A 24074-nucleotide genomic window follows, 5' to 3' on the forward strand; every position below is an offset into this window, starting at 1 on the left:
AATGATCACTCTAGACAAAATCTGGGTGCTGAAAGGAGATAATATGATATGCATGATCCCTCTTCAGTAAAACAATATTACAAACTTGTGTCTCAAAGGAAGAGAAAGAAGAAAAATGTCTGCTTAAGAGGTAGGCAGGCAAGAGGGCAGGGAGGTGAGCAGGAAAGAAAGTTAGGACACTGGTGGCAGGACATGTGCATTGGTAAAGGATGTTGTACACTGTATGACTGAAAAGCACAAACTACCTTGTAATGTAAGAAAAAACAATTGTATTATGAACAACCTTGAAATCATGGTGTTTAAATAAAGTAATTTAAAAAAAATGCCTTTAAAACAAAGTTATTAGTATTAAATGTTTGATTTGTGTATCTAGTTTATAAATATATATGCCTAGGTTTATGTAAAAATTTCTCAAGCAAAAAAAGGCATTGCAAATAGAAAAAGTTTCAGCTGTGCTAAGTCTAAATCACTTTATGTTCCCATTGGGAATTGCTATTCAATATTCAATATTTCAGGATTAACATTCAGAATTAATATAGTCTTTTGGGTAAAACATTTATCTTGTATGTATTTCAACTAATTACTGTGCTGAAGTAAATTGAAGAAGCCTAATAAAGAATAATAATAATTAGTATTATACTTGGACAATATCATTACACATTAAAGAAAATTTATAGACAATTACTTTTGACAAAAGTATTAAATCAACTAGTAAACTATAATTTAGGTTTATAATTCTCTACTATTACAATTATGATGTTTTCTTCTGTTAAAAGAGGTTATGCATTAATTATAATTTTAATATAACTATAGCTTGTGTTAATCATAAATGTTTTTAGTCCAACTCTTAAGTAAAATATTGAGGTTTTTAAATTATGAAATATCCCTTAATGTAAATGAACTATTTTCTTGGTTACAGAATACAAAATTTCTTTAACTGTATGTCTACTGTCTGGATGATTCTGAACTCAGTTTTTGCCATAACCTTTTGCTTACAAACATTTTTGTTCACAAAAGAACGAATATATCCATTCAAGATGTGAAACTTAAAAATCCCTAGGAAAGGGCCTGGAGAGATAGCACAGTGGTGTTTGCCTTGCAAGCAGCCGATCCAGAACCAAAGGTGGTTGGTTTGAATCCCAGTGTCCCATATGGTCTCCTGTGCCTGCCAGGAGCTATTTCTGAGCAGACAGCCAGGAGTCACCCCTGAGCAACGCCGGGTGTGGCCCAAAAACCAAAAAAAAAAAAAAAAAAAAAATCCCTAGAAAAAAATCTTTTATTTCCAGGGGCCAGGGCAACAGTTGAAAAGGGCTGGACTACATACTTTGCATGCAGATGACCTGGGTACTATCCCTAGCGCCACATATTCTCCTGAATTCCACTATGATTTTTAGACATAGAGCCAGATATAGCCCTTAGACACTGCTAGATGTTGGCCCTTTCACTACAATTAAAAAATAACTTTCATTTCTAGAAGACCAATAAATGACTCTGCTCATTTAAAACATCCCTTAACTTTAAATTCGCTAAAAATAAAGTAGAATATATATAAAGAAACACTTTATCCAATATAAAGATCATATCAATAATCTTATTGCTCAGACTATTTACTGATACCCAACATTATTTACTTTCCTGATTATTCAGATTAAATAATAATACAGCTATATTTAATAACTAGGAAAATTTATAAAAGAGAAGGCTATGGAAAGAATTTTTTACTCTTATTTCTTATTATTTTACTGCAATAATTAATTTTTAAGAACCACCATAAACTGAGGATTATAAAACATTATATGTAAAATTATAAAAGTAATTTTGGAGAACCTACAGTAAAGAAGCTAATGTGTTGAATTTTAATAAATGGGTAATTTTAATGTACTCTCTTTTCTAATTCTTTGGACATAATCCATCAAAATAAGTGTTTGAAATAAAACTCATGATTTGAAATAAAACTCATGATTTCAGTTGTTTATCCTAATGAGATATAAATTTATAATTGGTAATAAAAATAATATACATAAGAGAAGCACAGTGTTTATATTTGTATAAATTAGACATGACATAATAAAAAACATCATCAGAAAATGTCATACTTTTGTACATATTGCCTCCCCTTCATTGTACCTCCAACACACTCAAATTTAATTATACAATATTTAATTATACAATTTCTTGTGTAACTAAATGCTGGGGCTGTAAATCTCTAGAGTCAGTATAATTGCATCAATGAACCAAAAGAGGGCGTAGAGAGAACACTAGAGTTAACCTCTCTAGGAAACTACCTGTGGATTTCTCTCAGATTGTCTAACAATAGTTAAGCTAACTTGGGAACACTGAAAGTCACAGCACAAGTTAATATAGACTTTTGCATAATTATGTTGATATTTGGCATTTCTGCCACGCAGAAAAATAAATGTATGTTATGCTTAGTGTGTATACCCTAGTAACTTAGAGGAATCAAGTACAGGGGATGAGGCCAAGATGGGTAAAGAAAAAAGGAGTAAAGGAAATGTACCCTAGAAATAGCAAATACAAGAAAAACAAAAACCAAAGTCCTCAGAGTGGGAAAGGGACCACCTCCAGTACTCATCAATGAAGCAGAAATTAATACTGAGTATCTTCCTACTACTTTTTAAGGTAGTTAATGGCTACTATATGAAGTATGAATTTGTCCATACAGTTTCTTAATGGGTCTTTTTCACTTAGCTCAGATATTTTGTCAGGGACTTTTTTTTCCTTTTTTTTCAGAGACTTTATTTGAAAGGAATATAAACATCATAAGTCATTCAACTGATTTATCTACATTATCTACATATTACTTCCCCTGTGACATTTCTGTCACTAGGCTGCATTTAGCCAATGCTAGCTAGCTTGAACAAAACTCAACCCATCACCTGAAACAAACATACTAATTTTGTGGTTCATTAAGCTCTATAAACATATTTCTTGTATTAAACTTACTATGCACCGTATCAGCACCAATAAATATCTTCATCTGCTACATCTAATTGGTTCTATTTGGGGGAGGAATGATCAGGGTGAGTCAGGGATTAGAACCCAGGACTTCATATATGCAAAACATGCATTCTCTCACTGAACTACAGCCCCAAACCTAAGTTTTTAAATGATAAGTGTTCAAATCAAACAAGGTACTTATGTCTCTAAAATATCATTCTATTACATTAAAAGATATTTACAAATTCTGTAAGCACTAGTCACAGTATAAATAACTGGTTAACTATGGTAACCATCCCTTTCATGATATCACAAGTATGAGTCAAAATTAACTAAAAGGATAATATTAATATGCTCTAAGACAGCAGACTTCTTTAACCTTCTCTTTAAGGGAAACAAATACCTAACTTTATTAAAATATAAATTATCAATATTCTAGTGGCAAATATTAAAAGGCTGAATTATTTTCAAAGCATGCTACATGTCTTTTCACACAATAGTCTGCTTTCCAAGAAACCATCACTATTGGTGATTTAATCTGTATAAGGCAAGATAAATATATGTCATTGTATTTCCTATTCAGGGTAATCTCCTAACATTAGCTCCTAGTAAATAAATCTTTCAAGCTATAGTTGGCCAATTCCAATTTAATTTCGATTTGGGTGATTATAAGAATATAGAAGTTATTTTTATCGTAATCCCTATAGATAAAATGTCAATATTAATTGACTAATATGTTATATATAAACCACGACTGTGTAATTTTGACGTACTAACAGGTAAATAAAAGTGAATGTATATATATTTTTTCAAAGCATAATATTCCTCTTTATACTGTACATTATATGCTATCTACTTATACTAGCACTCTTAAAACATATGCGTTCTAATATAACTGCACTAGAAAAGATACCTATGTAATTATTGCAAAATATCTGCCCTTTTTACTCGTCAAAATTTTAGGGTAAAATTGGAATACATGCCCACTGATCACAGATTTTTCCTTGAAGCCAGCAAGTTAACAATAATCAACAATGACAATATTGTAGGAGAAGGAGGTAAAGAGCTAGTGAGAAAAATTAACTATGCCTTTAAAATAAGATATATAATTGGTATATTCATTTTAATTTGATGAAGAGGAAAGAAGAATTAGTAGAAAACTATTTCTAAAAAAACACTGCCCTTTTTACCATCACATTTGTTCTTCAATTTGATGCTGCATGAAAAAGTCTTGCAACACATGACTATGAAATCAAGTATTATATACTTTTAAGCTGCAACTTGCAAAATAAAATCCACATTTAAGGTATGTCAACTTCTGCTAAATCTTAAGAATTAACTCAGATTTGGTTAGTAGTATTTAAGAGTGAAAAAATGTATATGAACATCTGAAATTTTCCACAAATTGAAATCTGTTATATTGTCAGTACTAAAGAAATTATGTACAATTATTTTATCCCAATCACTTCCTTTTGAAATTAACAAAAGCATTTATAAAAATCCCCATGGAAACCTAAATTGAAAGTAAACATGCTTTAAAACTTAAATATAGATCTTGTATTAGTCCCACAACAGGATCAAGATCACTATTAAAATAAAGCCTGGGGCACATTATGATGTCTAAGATTGGTGGGTGGATTTTAATTGACTTGAAGACTGTCATAGTTCTATTATCAGAAAACCTGTAACGCATTTCCAGCATGGAGGACCCATCTGTGCCCACCATCCATCTGTTTAGACATGATTGGCAAAGTGGTAGGGAACTCGCAGTGGTTGCCTCTGCCTGAAAGGAATAAACCACAGGATCTTCCAGCGAGTGCCAAAAACTTCTGAGAAGGTCTGCTGCCACGGCTTTCGGGGCCTCGATCTACAGAAGACAGCATTATTAGTGAGAGACAGCACTCCCATGGTGCACTTCAGTCAGCTAAAACAATACATTTTGGCTGGGGATCCATTACTGGACTCTGATGAATTGTGTCCCAGCACCACAAATACAGCTTTTCTTTCATTATGGCATGCAGCTGAGTTTTAACTCTGGATGGCAGATATTGTATCTGTGTCGTCAGTCAACCAAGGCCAACATTTGAAGCAGAAGAGAATCTCAGGATTAACAGGATGTGTGTCAACCACACAGTAGCAAACCTCTTTTGATGTACTTTCAGGACAAGTCATTTAACTTACTTTAGTTATACAAGAAACAAGAAAAATCAGTACTTATTTTATCTGAAAATCCATCAAGGCTTGAAGCCTTCTGTAAACCTCACTATACTTATCTAGTTCAATCCCTAGATAAGGCACCAAGCAAATTACCAAATTGTTTTTCCTTTCATGTACAAAGTTTCAAATGTGACCAGTTTTTCTCTGTTTTTAAACCAGAATATTGAATACTTCACTTTTATACTTACATTTCTTCACAGCAGTTGGACATCTTTTCAATAGATGTTGTATCCTATCAAAAATTAAAAATGAATACTTTGTAATTGATTATCAAGACTTATTTCTATATTTATATATTTTAAATCACATTCCCAGCTCATTCTAAAGATTTAAATGTAGATTTTATGTGTCTAATTTATCTTATAATAGATCTTATAATTCTAAATTATCTATCCAGCTCACTAAAACCCCCTTGGGGGGGAGAGGACCTACATAAAAAACATGTCTGTCAGTTTTAAAAAATATTTTATTGAAAAATTGATTAGGATATAACTTTTTATTATGCTTACCTTGTTGGAAATTTTAAAAGTCTACTCTATTCATTATTTACTATGCATTAAAAATTAACAAAACAACAAATTAAAGTCATAAAAGAATAGAACATTTCTAAGACCCCCCAAAATACTAATAGTCCTGGATTTTTGTAAATAAACACCAATTAATTATATAACAGAATATATTTCAGTATATATATTTCAGTATATCCTGTATTTTAAAACCTGCTACCCTAAAGAATACAGTGAAATTAAATATTCATTGGTTAAAAACTACTTCCTTTTTAATAGAAAAATAAAACGTATTAAAAAGTGCATATAATTTATAACCTCAATTATAAATGATTTTATTTCCATTTTATATATCAGGTTGTTTCACAATATACTCTATTTTGTTTTCTACAAGATTCTTGTACAATCCAAGCATCACAAGATAGATAGTAGACATACTGGTTAGTGTCATATAAATTCTAATATTTGTTTGAAAAAAACTGTAATTGATCTTATTCTAAGAAATAAGTTTTCCAGTTCAATCTAGGAAACATGTTAGACCATGCTAGAAATTTTCATAATAACTTATTTTTCTAGTAGAAATATAACTGAAATATATTTTCAGTTATATACTGAATATAACTGCTCAAAATACTGAGCAGAGAGAGAAAATGAGGTATTTAATATCTGTTAGAAAAATTGGGTGGATGAGGACAAAAGCAAGAATTTAACAGACTTTACTTGAAAATATAGTCCTGTTTGTCTGATTGATATAACTAACTGCACATCCAGCTTTTAATTATTTCTCTCCAAATAATACTCTTCCATATATATTTTCATATCAGAGAAAAAATGTGCTAAATAGTGGTTGGCAATCTGACAATTGTACATAAAAGAATGAAAAGTATTATTTCTGAATATTTTCCACTAATGAATCCTTCTCACCTGAGAAATTATTACACAACTCTAGGTTTATAGATATAAAAATAGGCATGCAAGTCACAAAGGAATCTATTTTAAATTAAAATTTTAAATTTTTTCCATAATTCCAAATCTAGTTTTATAATTCCACAAATGATATGATCCATAGCTAGGATTTCTGATTACTGGGTTTATATGATGATTAAATTTGAGTCTGGATGTAACTATTGTTGACTCTATCCTGATTGACTCTGGAAATATTTTAAGAGTTTCTGACATCTCGCTAACTAAAAAATATAAAGAAAGAATATTCTATTAAAAAGATTCCATGAAGGGTGGAGAGATAGTATGGAGGTAGGGTGTTTGCCTTGCATGCAGAAGGATGGTGGTTTGAATTCTGGCATCCCATATGGTCCCCTGAGCGTGCTAAGAGCAATTTCTGAGCATAGAGCCAGGAGTAACCCCTGAGCACTGCCAGGTGTGACCCCAAAACTGAATGAATGAATGAATGAATAAATAAATAAATAAATAAATAAATAAATAAATAAATAAATAAATAAATAAATAAATAAATAAATAAAAAGATTCCACGAAGACCATTCAATCTACTCATAATCATCAGATTGTCTGTACTCTTCATTCCTTTGGGTCAATGCTATTACACTCAATCCAATGATTGTTGACTTAATCTTAAATTAAAAATAACAACACTGTTCTGATAAATTTTTCACAATTAGATTTATACCTGTTTTATTTATCTCAACTTCTATATGATGGATGAATGAATCCATCAATCCAATCAAGAGATTGGTCCATTTTATTCTGAAATACCTCCAGTGTAATAATACTTTGGAGTTAAAACAAGTCACTGTATAGTGATCAAAGAAGTACAGGTTGTAGCCCAGGTGACACTGTGTAATACACTGTTATCCTGGTAGGTGGCAGCATGACTGGGTCCAATCTGCAATGCAGGTGTGGATCCAAGCCTGAACCATCAGCTCTATACTACTGGGTCCAACAGCTCCAGGAATAGCATAGAATCAATAAGGTATGGCCCCCACTAAAAAGAATAAAATTTAAATGCATTTAATTCATTTTAATCCATTAATAAATCCATTTGAGATGTATATTATACTAAACAAAGTGATTTTTTTTTACATAGGAATATGTTGATGCTAAAGTGTATCCAAGGGCCAGAGTGATAATACAGTGGGTAGGGTGTTTGTCTTGCACAACCAACCGGAGTGAATATCTGGCACCACATATAGTTTCCTTGGGCACCACATATAGTCTCCTTGATCCTTTAGTACAGAATCAGAAGTAAGCTTTGAGCATTGCTGGGAGTGGTCCAAGCATTGAAACAAAAACTGAATTTCATGTCATCATTTTTGTTTGCCTGGCTTTGGTTTTGGAGACACAACTGGTGTTGCTCAAGGCTTACCTTTCTATGCTAAGGGATAGCATTCTTCATGGGTATCAAAGACCATAATGGGTGTCCAGGATCAAAACTGGGTCAGTCATACGCAGGGCAAGTCCTCTACCTGCTATATTATCTCTCTAGCCCTACATCATAGTTATGAAGCTAGCAAGAAATTTTATAAACAACGAAGTGTAACTTAGCATATATAAACAATACATTTCTTGGCAAAGGAAGACTAGCTTCTGTACATTCAAATTCATAAAATTTTTGTAGCCAATATTAGTATATAATAAGGAACATTATTTTATATATTAATTATTACAGGACTTTAAATGCTGACATTATTTCATATAATATAACAAAAACACTTAATTGAGGTATATATTTTGCCCTTAGTAAACAAAAACATAATTCAGAAAGGAAATAATGCTGGAAAGTTTCGTTTAGAAAAATGTGAATTAAGGAGTAGAGAAACTGTACTATAGGTAAGATGCTTGTCTTGCACACAGCTAACCCTGGTGTGATCTTGGCATGGCATATCGTCCCTAAACCCACCAGGAGTGATACCTGAGCACAGAGCCAGGAGTAAATTCTGAGTAAAGTCAGGTGTAGCTCAGTTGCTACCCACCCCATGTCCCTCATAAAAGAAAGAGAAAGCGAGAGAGAGAGAAAGACAGATAGGGGGAGAGAAAGAGAGAGAGAGAGAGAGGAAAAATGATAAGTGAATTGGGTTAATAACATAATTAGAAATCATGTTCATATTGGCAATGCTGATATGGAGTAAAATATACTGAACATAATTAATATATATATATTATGCTAAATGCTGCTGATATTGAATCAATATATGAGAAAAACATTAAGGATTAACATTGTAGGGTATACATTAAAAATCCATTTAGTTCAAAAATTGATTGATGAGAATTTTATTTAATAATGTCATTTAAACTAATTTAACATATTAAACATATGATTTCTTTCACGGAATGAGATAACCAAGCAAATCACCTCTGCATTTGAAACTCTATAAATATATTTTAGCAACCTAAAATAGTCTAGTCTTAAAGGAAGAAAAATTTTCTTCTTTTAATTGGAAAAGCTTTCTTTGCTTTAAGCTATCTTTAGTCATTCACGTACAGTTTCAACAGTAGTATCTATAAAACCAAATGAAAAAGTCTTTGAGAATTTAGTCTTCTAAAAGACTAATATGAAATACATCAATCCCGCCTTACCCTTCAATCGCATTGTTATTGAGAAGCTCCAAAGACACCATCAAAAGCTTAAACTATTATATAAACTCCACGGTGCCCAGAAAACAAAAATGCTTGTATACAAATTTAGATAAACTGTCAGAGCTGTGTCATGGTATACAATAGCTCACTGTCAAAACCTCACCAGAAGGCACTGTACCAGCTGTTACAGCACTTCTTGATTAACTCTCTCCGGGCCTACTGACCGAAACATGACTAATACAATCACCCAGAACTATTAGTATTGTTGCTCAGTAGAATGGACATTATTCTGGGTTATGTGTGAACTTCTAACAATAAGAAATACTTGACAACATCAATTACATTAATAACAACATCACTATCCATTTCATTCAGAAACAAACAAAAAAGGCTTAAACAGTCTAAGGAATACTTAGAATAATCTGTTGCATGTGTCAAATAATCTGTGTCAAAGTAAACTGCTTTAAAAATACTTTAATATAAATGCTAGTAAAAAAAAAAAGCACAGGTCACTTAAATCCTATTTGAAATTCAATCTAGAAACAATCCTTAAAAATGTTTTAAGATCAATTCATTCCACAGAATTATTTGGTTGTGTGGAGATCTTTTAACCTTGGAAATGAGATTAGAAGTGCACTACTTTTAAGTTTAAGTAATTTCTAATTATTTTATCTGGGTCAGAGATAATCTCATCTTGCTAGTTTTAAAACTACATCAGATTATCACTACCATAATTATCCTTTACCTTCTAGAGAAAAAATTTTTGAGAAAAATCATTTAAGTGAAAACAATAAAAACATGACTTAAAACTGATACGCTGCTTGCTCAAAATCTTGGTCCAAACCTATGAATAAATGACATTTACTTTGCTTATTTGTTATCTACTGAGTCTATATGCAAACCAATAAATACACAATTGTATATAGAAATTATATTCCTAAAAGTATTATCCCAAAATGTCCTTTGTTCTTTGCAGTATGGGAAGAAGGAGAAGAAGGAAGTCAAGAACACATAATTCCTGAGTGTAGAGCAAGTAGTAACCCGGAGCATTGCTAGATGTGGCCCCAAAACAAAATAGACAATGTGTCCTGAGTGATAATGCACAAGGTAGAATGCTTGCCTTGAATATAGTGGACCTGGGTTAGATCCCTGACACCCCGAGCACTGCCAGGAGTGATTCCTGAGTGCAGAGCCAGGAGTAAATTTTGAGCACTTCCACTGTGGCCAAAAAAAAAAAAAAAAAAACTAACCAAATATATTCTTTGTTCCCTCTTGAATGATTAAATTATTTGTAAATGTCTTCCACAAATGCAAAAACAGTATCCCGAAGGTATTCATATGTATATCTAAAGATCAAATTTTGGAGAGCATACTATTTAACAAATATGGCTACTACTCTGTTTGAGGAATATATCACAATCAATACCACATCTATGTCATAAGTTAAATGTTTAGCAAAAGAGAAAATAACGCAATTTTTGTGTTGGAAGTTCGGTATAGAATTGGGATGTAACTTATCATATTACACATGATTTAAAAACCAATAAACAAGATAAATAATATATTAATTCAAAAATAAATGCTAAAATTTTGAGTAGGGCTATTAAAAGATCTTGAAGAAAAGTTTTATTGCCAAATCCCACTCTCTGCATCTGCTAGAGTTGCTAGGTAAAAAGAAACATGATTATGCTTTAGCTATAGAATCAACAGCCCTCATAAATAACTTGAATTCTTAGAAGCAATATTTATAGCCAATTTCATTTCTAGAATTAGGAGAAAATTTGAGAAATCTTGTACCAAGGAATATAATTATGTACCAAATATTTTGTCAAATTTAAAAGATAAAGTTCAAACTACAACTATAGTCTAATAATTTTGACCTGACTTAAGAAAAATGATGCAGAAATTAGTAACAATTACAAAAGCAGAAAAACAGGGTTATGGAGAAAAACTTATTTTTATCCTTGGCATACATAGCAATATCATCTAATGTAATATAATGTAAAGGGTTATAGAGAAAAACTTATTTTTATCCTTGGCATACATAGCAATATCATCTAATGTAATATAATGTAATCATAATATCTAATGTAATGTACTATAATCAGAGAAATCAGAAGAGATATAAGGTATACAAAGCAGAATAATAAAATATATGTATTTTAAACATTTTTATTTATGGGCCATATCTGGTGGTATTCAGGACATACCGCTGGTTCAGTGCTCAGAATGGCTCCCTGAGATGCTCAGGGTTTAAACCCAGGGCTTCTATGTGCAAAGCATGCATCCTATCCGTTTAAGCTATTTCCCCAACCTCTAAAATAAATATTCTAATAATACTAATAGTCTCTCTTGGTAATGAATTTATTATGATATCATTCACATACATATAATTCACATTTTTTATTTTTATTTGGGTTTTGGGATATAACTAGCAATGCTCAGACTCTGTGCTCAGGAATCACTCCATCTTTCAAACTTAGTCCCTGTGCACTTTTTAATCTCTAAATAATAGCCTATATTGGGTATTTCATAGAAATAATATAAAAGGTCGTTTTCATGGCTAGATTTTTTTTTTTGGTTTTTGGGCCACACCCGTTTGACGCTCAGGGGTTACTCCTGGCTATGTGCTCAGAAATCGCCCCTGGCTTGGGGGGACCATATGGGACGCCGGGGGATCGAACCGCGGTCCTTCCTTGGCTAGCGCTCGCAAGGCAGACACCTTACCTCCAGCGCCACCTACCCGGCCCCTCATGGCTAGATTTTTAATGTAGCAAGTTTTCAAGGCTAATTCATGTTACAGCATGTGTCAGAACTTCAGTTCTCTTTATGGCCAACTAATATGCCCATTATTAACAGATGTAACAAACATTGTGTGATTTCAACAACTGATAGACATTTTCGAATGCTTTCAGTTTTGGGTTACTTTGAATAAAGCTACTATAAATATCTATGTGTGAATTTTTGTGTATATAAGTATTTGAAGAACAGCCAGAATGCTTTATAAAGGAGCTGTACCATTCTTCATTCCTTTTAACAGTGTATAATGAATGTTGTGATTTATTGCTTGTTATTGTCTATGTTTTATAAAGCTATCCAAGCGAGAACGAAGCAATACTTCATTATGATTCTGATTTGTATTTCCATGATGACTAATAATGTTAAGCATCTTTTCAAGTACTTATTATCCACTTGTATATATTGGGTTTTGTTACTGCTGTTTTATTTTGCATTGCTGGGAACTGAGCCCAGGTCCTCACAAAAGAATGACCAGAATAAAAAGAAAACTGACAGGCTAGAAGAAAATTTTTAGCCACTTTTCATCTGACAAAAAGTTAATATCCAAGACATATAAAGCATTAGTAAAGGTGAACAAAAAATAAAAACAATCAAATCCATCAAATAACAGAGAATGAGCAAAAACTTTATTAAGTCTTTATGTCTTCATACTGATAGATAGCTAAGAAAATATATGTAAAAATATTCTACATCACTGACTATCAGGGAAAAGTAACTCAAAGCAACAATGAAATATCACCTTACACCAGTTAAACTGGTACACATTGCTAAGAATAAAAACAATTATTATTAGTGGGATGTGTGAAAAAAAGGATCCCTCATCCACTACTGCTGGGAATGCCAACTGGTTTACCATTTTGGAAAACAATATGAACACTTGTCAGAAAACTAAGAATTGAGTGTCCATATGACTCAGAAATCTTATTTCAAGCATCAAGCTCAAGGGCCCAAATATCCTTTTCAGAAAAGGATCCTATGTAATCCTATGTTCATTGCAGCACCATGCACAATAGCCAAAATCTGAAAACAACTCATTGATATTATTTTAAAGAGACTAACAGACTTTTAATTGTTGAAGGCTTTTTTTTCCTTTTAAATCTGAAAGGTTTGAAGTTTATTTGGCATTTTTGCTATGCCAGGGAATGAACCCAGGTTCTTACACAACAAAGCAGGTACTCTAAACTCAGCAACATCCCTAATTTATAAGCTCTTTATATTCCACATTCAAATCTTACAAGAGCTATAGGATTTGCAAATATTTACCCCCATTCTGGAAGCTGTCTTCTGGTTTTCTTGATAATGTTCATGAAGCACAAAACTACACAGTTTCTCTCAACAGTAGTAGCACAAAAAGTTCAATAAGAAATAAACATAGTAAAGGCCTGGCTTCATTCCCTGGTACCACATGGTCCTGTGAACATGGAACTAACCCAGAAAACTTCCAGATATGGCCCCCAAACAATTATATATATATATATATATATATATATATATATATATATATATATATATATATAGTTTTGATTAATCTTTACCAATCTTTAACTTGATTGTCTGTGCTTTTACAATTATATCTAAGATACCAATACCTGATCAAGATCTACTCCTTTGCTTTCTACTAAGCATATTATAGTTTTAAATGTATTTATAAATATGAATCATATTAAGTTGATTTATGTACATGGTATGTAGTATAGATTCAAATTCATTGTTTTGCATGCGATTATCAAGCTGTTCCAGTACTGTATGTTGAAAGACTATTCTTTCCCCCACTGAAATCTCATTGAAAAATCGCTGTCAATAGTGGGTAGGGCTCATGCTAGCTAAACCTAGGTTTGGTTCCTAACACCTCAAGGGTTGAGTGAAGTAGCAGAAGGGAACGTTGTTTTGGTGAAGGCGGGGGTGTTCATTTTTTGTATATAACTAAAACCAACTACAAACATGCTTGGGATCATGATGCTTAAATAAAGATATTTATAAAACAAAAAAATAAAAGAGAAAAATAAACTTCTTAGAAATAAAAAAAGACTTTCAAAAAATAGAATAAATTAGTTATTTTAAAGTTAGTTAATTTAAAATTAGTTATTTTATAATTAATAACTAATTTAAAATTAGACAGGAATATAGAAATGGAATATATACATGACTAAAGATAATTTTCTCCTTGAATTTCTAAACTTGTCGCAACTTTTTAGAATTAGATTATGTTCAAAAGTCTATCTGCAATGATGTCTTTGTTGATTTTTCATGAGGGTTTTCTTCCTGGGCCTCTGGGATGCCAATGATTCTTATGTTTTTATTGTATTTATCCCAGATTTCTATTTTCATCTGTTCACATTCTTTGAGGACATTATCTATCATCTGAACATTTATTTTAAATCTTTTCCAACTTCTTCTTTTTTATGGGGAAGTTATGCAGCTCATCTTCCAGCTCCCTGATTCTGTCCTCAGAATATGCTACTCTGCTGGTAAGGCTTTCCAGTGAGTTTTTCATTTTGCCTATTAAGCTTCTCAGCCCTGTTACTTCAGTTTGAAGTTTTCTCATTTCTACTTTCATATGAAGAATTGATTCTTATTGGAGGTTTGTTCATTCATTTCATGGTTTCTTTGAGTTCTTTGAGCATCCTCCATATCACTTTTTAAAGTCTTAATCTGAGGGGCTATATAGGTGATTGGCTCTTGTCAGGTCTTCAGAGCTACCAGTCTTCATTCTCTCTAAACATGGTGGAGGTCCGCGTTGTTTCTCCATTGTCACACTTGCTGTGAGGTGTTTTCTATGTTCAGAGGTGCAGTGAGTAAGAGAAATGCGAGGTCGCATGATTCTCCTCTCTCCCTCTCTCTCTCTCTCTCTCTCTCTCTCTCTCTCTCTCTCTCTCTCTCTCTCTCTCTCCCCCTCCCTCTTAATTGGATGATGCTCACCTGCATCACTCACCTGCATTGAGGCAGATGCATAGAGGAAGCTGGTTAGCTGTTGGTCTCTCTCCCTCAACTTACATTCAAATGTATATTACTTTACATTTAATATATATATATATATACTTACTGTGATGATGCCAATAAGTTGAGTATAAAAAAGTCCAGTGATTCCAACCAACATAGTAATGCCCATGAATGCAGCTAAGCGCATAATGGCTAATTCGTGTCTAATGACAAAGAGGTCCTACAAAGAAAAAAAGATAATAATAGTCCTTAGAAGAATCACAAGTTATTAATCCTTGTAATAATAATTAGAATTGACTGATAAAATAACCCCTAGTTATCTTAAAATATTTACTTCATAGCTACCCGCATAGTTTATGAAATACTGATAACTAAGTCTTTTTTTTTTTTTGTGGTTTTTGGGCCACATCCGGCAGTGCTCAGGGGTTATTCCTGGCTCCAGGCTCAGAAATTGCTCCTGGCAGGCACGGGGGACCATATGGGGTGCTGGGATTCGAACCGATGACCTCCTGCATGAAAGGCAAACGCCTTACCTCCATGCTATCTCTCCAGCCCCTGATAACTAAGTCTTAAAGTCCACAATAAATCTCAAAATAGGAAGCCACTAAACATATGCAATTACTTAAAACAAGTAGCTTGATTCCATACCATAAAATCAATGGTACACCAACCTAGAAGAATTTGGCATTTTTGAATTTGGCATAATTAAGATGTTATAGTGTGATCAAGTATTACCTGGTTATTTTAAAACATCAATTAAATAAAGACTAATTCTTTATAAAACACATAACATTGATAAAATGAGGCTATGAGTGATATATAAATATAGTAAGTTCTCTTATGTGATTAAAAAACACATTTTGCTACAACATGATTGATAGATTAAGTCAAAAATCTGAGCACAGCAATAATATTGTGTTCACTTATATGTGATTTACTATGTAAGAAATTGTAAGTAATTGAAACACATGAAATCATATTTAGTTGAACCAAACTATAGGAATACACAAATCACATGAGAGGAAATCTTGCCTCAATGACTGAGGAATTCTGACACAGGTTGTGGGTGTGAATTGGAACATTGTATTCTTGAAGCTCTATTATAAACAGTTTTGTAAATCATGGCGACTAAATAAAAAACTGAGGAGTGGAAAGGTCAACACAAAACTGAAGAACATAAAATCACACAGAGGTTATTGTGTATTCCTTCCTCATAAAGATTTCTGATTCATTCTTCATTCATTTTGAATACTACATACTATAACATAACAATTTGTTGAGTCAGAATTTTATCCTCAGTACCCATATATGGTCTTGTGAAACCCAACGGTAGGGATCTCTGAGTAGAGTTAGGAGAAAGGTCTAAGTACTGCTGGGTGTGGCCTCCCAAGCAAACAAAACAAAAATCTGAGTTTACCTTTTCACTCTTTTTATAAAATTTTTATTAACTGTGAATTCAATTTACAATCTTCCTTTAATGCACTTTTATAAGCTGTTTAAGATATTTTCCAACTCTGAGGAAATAATATTCTCCTAAGTATATTTTAAAGCTTTTAAAACCTTTATAGTGTGCCTTTCACATTGAGGTCTTTAATTCTAGAGTAGATGCTTATGTTACTGTCCACAGTGAAACATGGGGACTGGAGTTACTTTTATGAAATGGATTCCAATTGTTCCAAGGTAGTTTTAAAAGCTCAATGATCACAGATTAAGTATCCATGCATGTATAAATCTGATATGGGCTCTCTAGTCTGTTTCCTAGGTCTATTTGCTCATCCCAATACCAAGAGACATATATCAATTAATATTATTTTGCAATAATTTTCTATATCTGGTAAGCCAAGTATCCAATTTTGTTATAATTTTTGTTTGTTTTGAGGCCATATTTGGTGATGTTCAGGGTCTGAAAATGGGAGGGCTGGGAATCATATAGGGTGCCAGGAATTGAACCCAGGTCCATCATGTGCAAGGCATGTATTATTCTATATCTTTGGCTCCAATCCTAATTTTTTAATGCCTGAGTATTCTAGATTGTTTTACTTTTATAGAAATTTTAAAACTAAACTTTCAAGAGTCAGAGAGTACTGTGAATAAGGTGCTTGTCCTTTATGTTGCCCTAATTTTGACCTTCAGGACTGTACCTGGTTCCTGGAATCTGTCAGCAATTATTCCTGAGTATCACAAGCAAAGAGCAAGCACTGAGCTCAGGTTTGGCCCCCAAACAAACAAACAAAAAAAAATGTTAGACTGTCAACTTACAACACACACTCATGCACGTACAACATAGACCCCATTATACCTAACAACTCCCCCATGCCATAATGATCTTATACTTTGGGGGGGGGTTGGATCACACCCAACAGTGATCAGGGATTACTCATGGCTCTACACTCAGATATCATTCCTGGCTGGCTCAGGGGACCATATGGGATGCCGGGATTCAAACCACCATCCTTCTGCATGCAAGACAAATGCCCTACCTCCATGCTATCTCTCTAGCCCCAAATCTTATACTTTTTTTTAAAGTCAAATTTAATTCAGGAACTTCCAGGGTTTTAATCTATTTTCAATTCAGTAAATTCTTTTGCAATAACTTTGACTTTCTAACTGGTTGCTCACATATGTAAACAAAAATACTTTCTTTAGTGGCTAGAACAATAGCATTCCAGGTAGGGCATTTGCCTTGCACATGGCCAAACCGGGTTCTATCCCTGTCATTCCATAAGGTCCATAAGGTCCCTTGAGTAATTTCTGCCAAAAGTAATTTCTAAGTATAGAATCAGAATACCACCAGGTCTGGCCCAAAATCCAAATAATAATAAATTTATTAAAATATTAGGTTTTGGGGCCGGTGAGGTAAGGTGTTTGCTTTGCAAGCGCTAGCCAAGGAAGGACCATGGTTCAATTACCCAGGCATCCCATATGGTCCCCCCAAGCCAGGGGCAATTTCTGAGCGTTTAGCCAGGAGTAACCCCTGGGCATCAAGCGGGTGTGGCCAAAAACAAAACAAAACTAAATATTAGTTTTACTTATTTTTTTTCCTTTTTTATTTTTTGTTTTTGGGCCACACCTGGTGATGCTCAGGGGTTACTCTTGGCTATGCACTCAGAAATTGTTCCTGGCTTGGGGGACCATATTGAATGCTGGGGGATCGAACCACAGTCTGTCCTAGGCTAAGATGCCTTACCGCTTGTGCCACCACTTATGGGCCCTACTTATTTTTCTTAAACATTCCTAAAAATTCAAAATGGTAGAGATGGGACAGGGGTTTGAGGGCTTTCCTTATATATGGAATAGTTTCATTACATGTAACATATGATCCCACAAACATTTATCTCATATATAAATGCATATATAAATGCACATAAAATCCAAAATAACCTATAAATAATACAATCATCTGATCTAAGTGGAACCATTATTATATTTATTTTAGTAGTTATTTTAATATTTTAATATTATATTTATTTTAGTAGTTCTATCATGCTGTTTCAATGCTTTGACTCCAGCACTGTTGAAAAACAATGATAATACTGAGCATAGTGGGGCATCAGTGTTTTGTCCCCTAACTTGAAAGAACTCAACATGTCATTAGTAAATATACAATAGTTGTGTTTGGTTTGTTTTGGGGAAAAAACTTTTGTTTTTATTCCTTTTTTTCTTTTTTCTTCTTATTTAATTCAAGCTATGTTACTATTATATCATAATGCCCCATACTGTCAGTTTCCTTTCAGGAAAGGAACCTTGATATACAAGACATGGTATATGATAATACATAGGGTAGACTCCTCTTATAATGCTCACTACAGTATTGTTTAGTACTCTAGATGTGAAAATCATGGTTATCTTAAAATGCTCCATGCACAATCTAACACCGAAAGCTTCATTTAGCAAACTTCACCCCTGCCATTGATGAAGTGCCTAGAAACTAGAAAACCTTTCCCCTTCAATGTGCCAACCCCATATTTTATATTTCACTTTTCATTTATTTATTTTTAAGTGCTCTGACCCATCCCATAAGGGTCAGGCCTCCAACTACAATCTACGAATAGATCTCTAATGTCTATGTAAGTGGGTGTGAATATGTGTATACAGTGGACTCCTCTAAGTCTGCCTAACCTGTATTGTAAAACATTCCTGTCTATATTGTATATAGCCCCATTTATATATTATCTATGCCCCCCCATTCACCACTTTATAAAATTCCATCTATCCTCTCATTCCCTCAATCCTGATCTATTATCTCTCCTTATTTAACCCTCTTTATCCTCAGTTCTTAACTACTCAGGAATCGAGATGGTCCCCCTGCCCCAGTAAGCTGCTACCTGGCTCCCAAAGTAAAAGGACACTCATTCTGCACCCCCATCTCTTACCCCAGCAAAAAGCTGCAGTCATCGCCTCCTCTGACTCATTCTATGTGGCCTTTTGTCTTCCACCTCCCTTAATGTGGATTGTTGCTACCTACTGGTGTCAGCTACAGAGAAATCCCCAGCCCGAGGACACTACCAGATCCTTTACTGCTGCAAATCATCTCTAAACTCCATAAGACCATGGTGTGGGAGAAAAATGTGTCCTGGATCTTATCCCTCAACCCCTCAGACTACCTCAAAAAACTTAATCGAGATATCAATATTTTCTTTGCATGTTTATTTCCTTAATATTTATAACTCTTAGGTGTTTATTTCCATACATAGAGGTAGCCTCTTCCATTCTTTTTTTTTAACTTGTTTTGGTTCTGCTTAGTAAGAAATTTTAGTAGAAAGGTCTTGCTTGAAATAAGAGCTCAGATCAAAACCAGGGCACAGAGAATATATAGCTTGTCATTTTTAACCCCCAAAGTACTAATAATATAATATGACATGGTTTCTTTATGCATAGGCACATTGAAATTGTGAAATCTTATGTATAGAAACAGGTATTTATCTAGTAGGAATAAGAACCCATAAATTTTATAATACAGGGATGCAGTCCACACTGAACATTTATAATGAGGACTCAAATTAGACCTCAAGTGATTGGGCATTGATCGTCCAACACCAAACCCCAGATCCCAATCTTAGAACTGGCACAGTTCCCTGCACCAGCACTTGGAATCAAACTTTTATCAAGGTAGGTTCATATGACACCCTGATGATGAGGAAACAGCAATAATCTTGATCTAAGGGCAGTTTGCCCTACCTCATGTCATATTATATTATTAGTACTTTGGGGGTTAAAAATGACAAGCTATACAATCTCTGTGCCCTGGTTTTGACCTGAGCTCTTATCCCAAGCAAGACCTTTCTACTAGAATTTCTTACTAAGCAGAACCAAAACAAGTGTTTTTTTTTTTTTTTTAAAGGATGGAAGAGGCTACCTCTACATATGGAAAGGTGATGAAATTAGAAAACCCTCTGTCTTAGCATCTGTGCAAAAATCAAGATCTCTAATTACAGAGGACTGACTTTGACAACTGCACTGAGCTGAATGTTTCTGGTATCATAAATAAAGACCTTTGGTTTGACAACAAACACATCCGGAGCCTGTACTTGGTCTCATGACAGTATGCTTAAGGGTAGAGACAACCTGTGTCTCTTAGGCCAAGTGAATTTCCTTTCTAATTTCCCCCAATATTTACTGTGCCTAAGCAAAAACAAACAAAAAAATTTGCCACATCTGCCACATTTTAATTTTTTTATTTATTTTAATTTTTTTCTTCTTTTTCTTTCTTCTTTTAGGTTTTTTGGGGGAGGCGAGGAACACTCAGTGGTTCTCAGGGGTGAATCCTGGCTATGCACTCAGAAATGGCTCTTGGCTTGGGGGACCATATGAGACGCCGGGAGATTGAACTGAGGTTTATCCTGGGTCAGCTACATGCAAGGCAAATGCCCTACTGCTGCACTACCACTCTGGTCCCTCTTTCTTCTTTTAATTTTATTTATGTGTATAGCTTCTAGACAGGGACTCCCTCCCTTTTTTATTTTTACAGAACCATAGAACATACATCATCTTGTTCTGCCTCATATTTCTATGTTTTCCTACAAACTGAGAAAAAAATGGATGGGACCTAGGGGCCAAGCAGTCTCAGGAGCATTGAGTGAAAATAAAAAATGGTCAAGCCTAAATACCCAACCAAAGCCAATGAAAATTGCATCAAGAGACTCAACCTACAGCAAGATGTATACAAAAGGGACATGTTACACTAGCAGTTCAGGCATCTAAAGGTGGAGGTATGGGAGGCATGCTGGGAACTATAACAGAGGGAGGTCAACACTGGTGGTGGGACTAGCCCTGATTCAGTCACTATGTTCCTGAAATACAACTGTGAAAGACTTTGTAATTCACATTGGTCTCAATAAAATTTTTTTAAAAATAATAAAAAATATCTTTTATGTTTCTAAAGAAGCAACAAGTTTAGCTTGCAAAGAAATTATAACATTATAATATTTATCTTTATAAGTACAATTTTCTCCTAACTTTATTAATGTGGTAAAATAGGCTGATTTCTAATACAAAAAGAACTTTACATTGCTATGACAGACTCAACTTGACCTACTAGGTGGTTATATATAATCAGATTTAGTTTGCTAACATTTCTTTGGGAGTTGTTTATATTCATGACCAAACTGCTCTATAATTTTCAATCATCATTAACTGTCCTTAACAGTTAATGTATTCAACACACATTACATATACAAAATGAATGCAAAAGTGTTTGCTCCATTTCAATTCCATTAAAGTGTACATAAGGCTGTAATTGTTGTTTCCCTTTATATTTTGAAAAGCAAGAAGTCATTGGTAAATCTTATGAATATGAAGCTTATGAATATTCTTGGAGAGAAACACTTTAATTCATGACTAAGGAATTAGTCATGTGTCTTATTCTTCATGAAATAATTATCTTTTGAAAGCTCCTGGTCTACAAAACTCAGTACAATCATGTGTCACTTAACATGTATTTCTAAGGCAGTTTTTCCATTGTATGATCATCAGAGCCTATAATTCATAAACCTAGATTTTACAGCCTACTATGTAACTAGGCAATTTGGTAGTCTATTAGAACCACCATCATAGTAGCAGTATGTCACTGATGGAAATAAAATTATGCCAGGCATGACTAATGTAGAGTTGTCAGCTCTCTAAATTGATATTCAGAATTCATGCATTTCAATAAAAATACCCAGTAGGGTAATCTATACTTTACTGGTGGGAAGTTTTATTTTACCTTAGCTTTCTTTGTAGCACAGATTTACATACCATCTATCATCTATCTATCTATCTATCTATCTATCTATCTATCTATCTATCTATCTATCTATATCTACCTATCTATCTAATCACATAAGTTCTACTGAATGCATATTCAACATGGTAATACTATCCCCAGAAATGAAAAATATGATTCCTGAAGAGAAGAAAAAATTTCAATGGTTTGTGGCTATGCACAAATCAATCCTATCTGACAAAACCCATTGTTCAGTATTTCACTTTATAGAGGAAAAGAGGAGAAAAATATCTCAACAGTCTTCTTAGGGAAGAGGTAATAATGGGAAAAACATTGAGAAACAGTTCTCTGCTATAACAAAATTTAATATAAAACTATAGCTAGGAAATATGTTCAAATAAGAACATATAATGGAGTTAAAAAGGAAACATAGACAAAAACATACATTGGGATCGTGATTTATGGGAATGATGGCACTGCAGCACAGAGGAGAAATTATTTTTGAAATAAATAGCACTAAATCAACTGGACATCCATCTGTGAAAAAAATGAAACTCTGACTCCTGCACTTCATAAAAGCAATAAAAATCAATTCCAGGTAGGCATGAGAAAGAAGAAAATTCAAATGTCTTGAGGACAATATAGGAAAATTATATAATGACTTGGGGGATAAAAAAGGACCTCTTAAATTAAAAACAAAATGGGAAAGACTAGAAGTTGGCTATAAATTGAAATGAAAAACTTCTGTCCATCAAAACATACCACTTTGAACCAAATGGTAACTCACAGAAGATATTTATCACATGCAATAAAATTGGGACTCAAATCTAAACATTTTACAATTACCCCTCCCCCATGTACACACTTCTCTCCCCAAAAGGCACTCAAGCACAATTCTTAAAAGAGGGACATGAGTGAATGCTTTGAACACAAGAGGTCAAGGTTTGAGGCCTAGTGTTAAGGAGGTAGGTATCAAATGGCATATGTGAGGTTGAGAGCATGGAGAAGAAATATAATGTTATGAAGAAAAATAAGGTTAACATATTGCTGGGCAATAAGGCTCCAATCCTAAACTTACGATAGTAAAATCTTCAGAGTTTTATGCTCCCCTGTTACACCAGGGAGATAAAACTAGTTCTGTCTTCTATGACCAATGAGAGAAATCTAGCTCATTAAAATATGTTAACATATCAAAATCATGCCATAGTTTCCAATGCAGTTACCATGGCAACCCATGAATATGCCTAAATATGGTCAGAACCTCACTGAGACCCCATGAAGAGAATAGCAGAGAACAGGAAAAGTGGGAAGTTTAAAACCATGAAACAGATCTGTGGTACTACCCTTGGACGCTGACTCCCTGTAGTGTCTGCTATTTCCCTTGTCCACATACATTTCACTTTATGCAGCTGGTACTAGGTTCCTTCACTTGCCTCTTCTACAACTGAAAGAAATGCTACTTTAAGTATTTCATACTCTCATTGAAAACTATCTAATGGAGACACAAGAAGTTGGGACAAGGGGGCTGTCCCACTCCCACCTGACTATCACCATCACTGCACGATGATGAAGGAAAAAAAGAAGAAAGAGGAGAGGGGAAGAGTGAGTGAGTCATGGAAGGAGGGAGAGAGAGAGGGAGAGAAGGAAAGAAGTAGGGACGGAGGAAGGAAAAAAGGTGAAAGGAAGGAATGAAGAAAGAACGAAGGAAGGAATGAAGGAAGGAACGAAGGAATGAAGAAGAGAGGGAGGGAAGGAGGGAAGGAAAATAGGAAGGGAGGGATCAATACTATCAGTCACTAAAACAAATGCAAATTAAAACAAAATATATTTTTGACCCCACACAAAGTATACTTTTAAGAAGATTTAAAGAAGTATTAATGAGGCTGTCAAGTATGTAC

General features: G+C 33.8%; 1 protein-coding gene across 1 annotated transcript in view; it reads right to left on the reverse strand.

Moving 5' to 3' along the window:
* Positions 1-2752: 2752 nt before the first annotated feature.
* Positions 2753-24074, reverse strand: part of ZDHHC21 (zinc finger DHHC-type palmitoyltransferase 21) — a 54390-nt gene continuing 33068 nt past the window's right edge. Inside the window, exons 5-7 of the mRNA XM_049769385.1 lie at positions 15076-15192; positions 5364-5407; positions 2753-4825 (exon numbers count right to left, since the gene is read on the reverse strand). Coding sequence (XP_049625342.1) covers positions 4693-4825; positions 5364-5407; positions 15076-15192 — 294 coding nt within the window. The 3' untranslated portion in view covers positions 2753-4692. The remainder of the gene's footprint in view (positions 4826-5363; positions 5408-15075; positions 15193-24074) is intronic.

Source organism: Suncus etruscus, chromosome 1, assembly GCF_024139225.1.
Source record: "Suncus etruscus isolate mSunEtr1 chromosome 1, mSunEtr1.pri.cur, whole genome shotgun sequence".
Taxonomy (NCBI): domain Eukaryota; kingdom Metazoa; phylum Chordata; class Mammalia; order Eulipotyphla; family Soricidae; genus Suncus; species Suncus etruscus.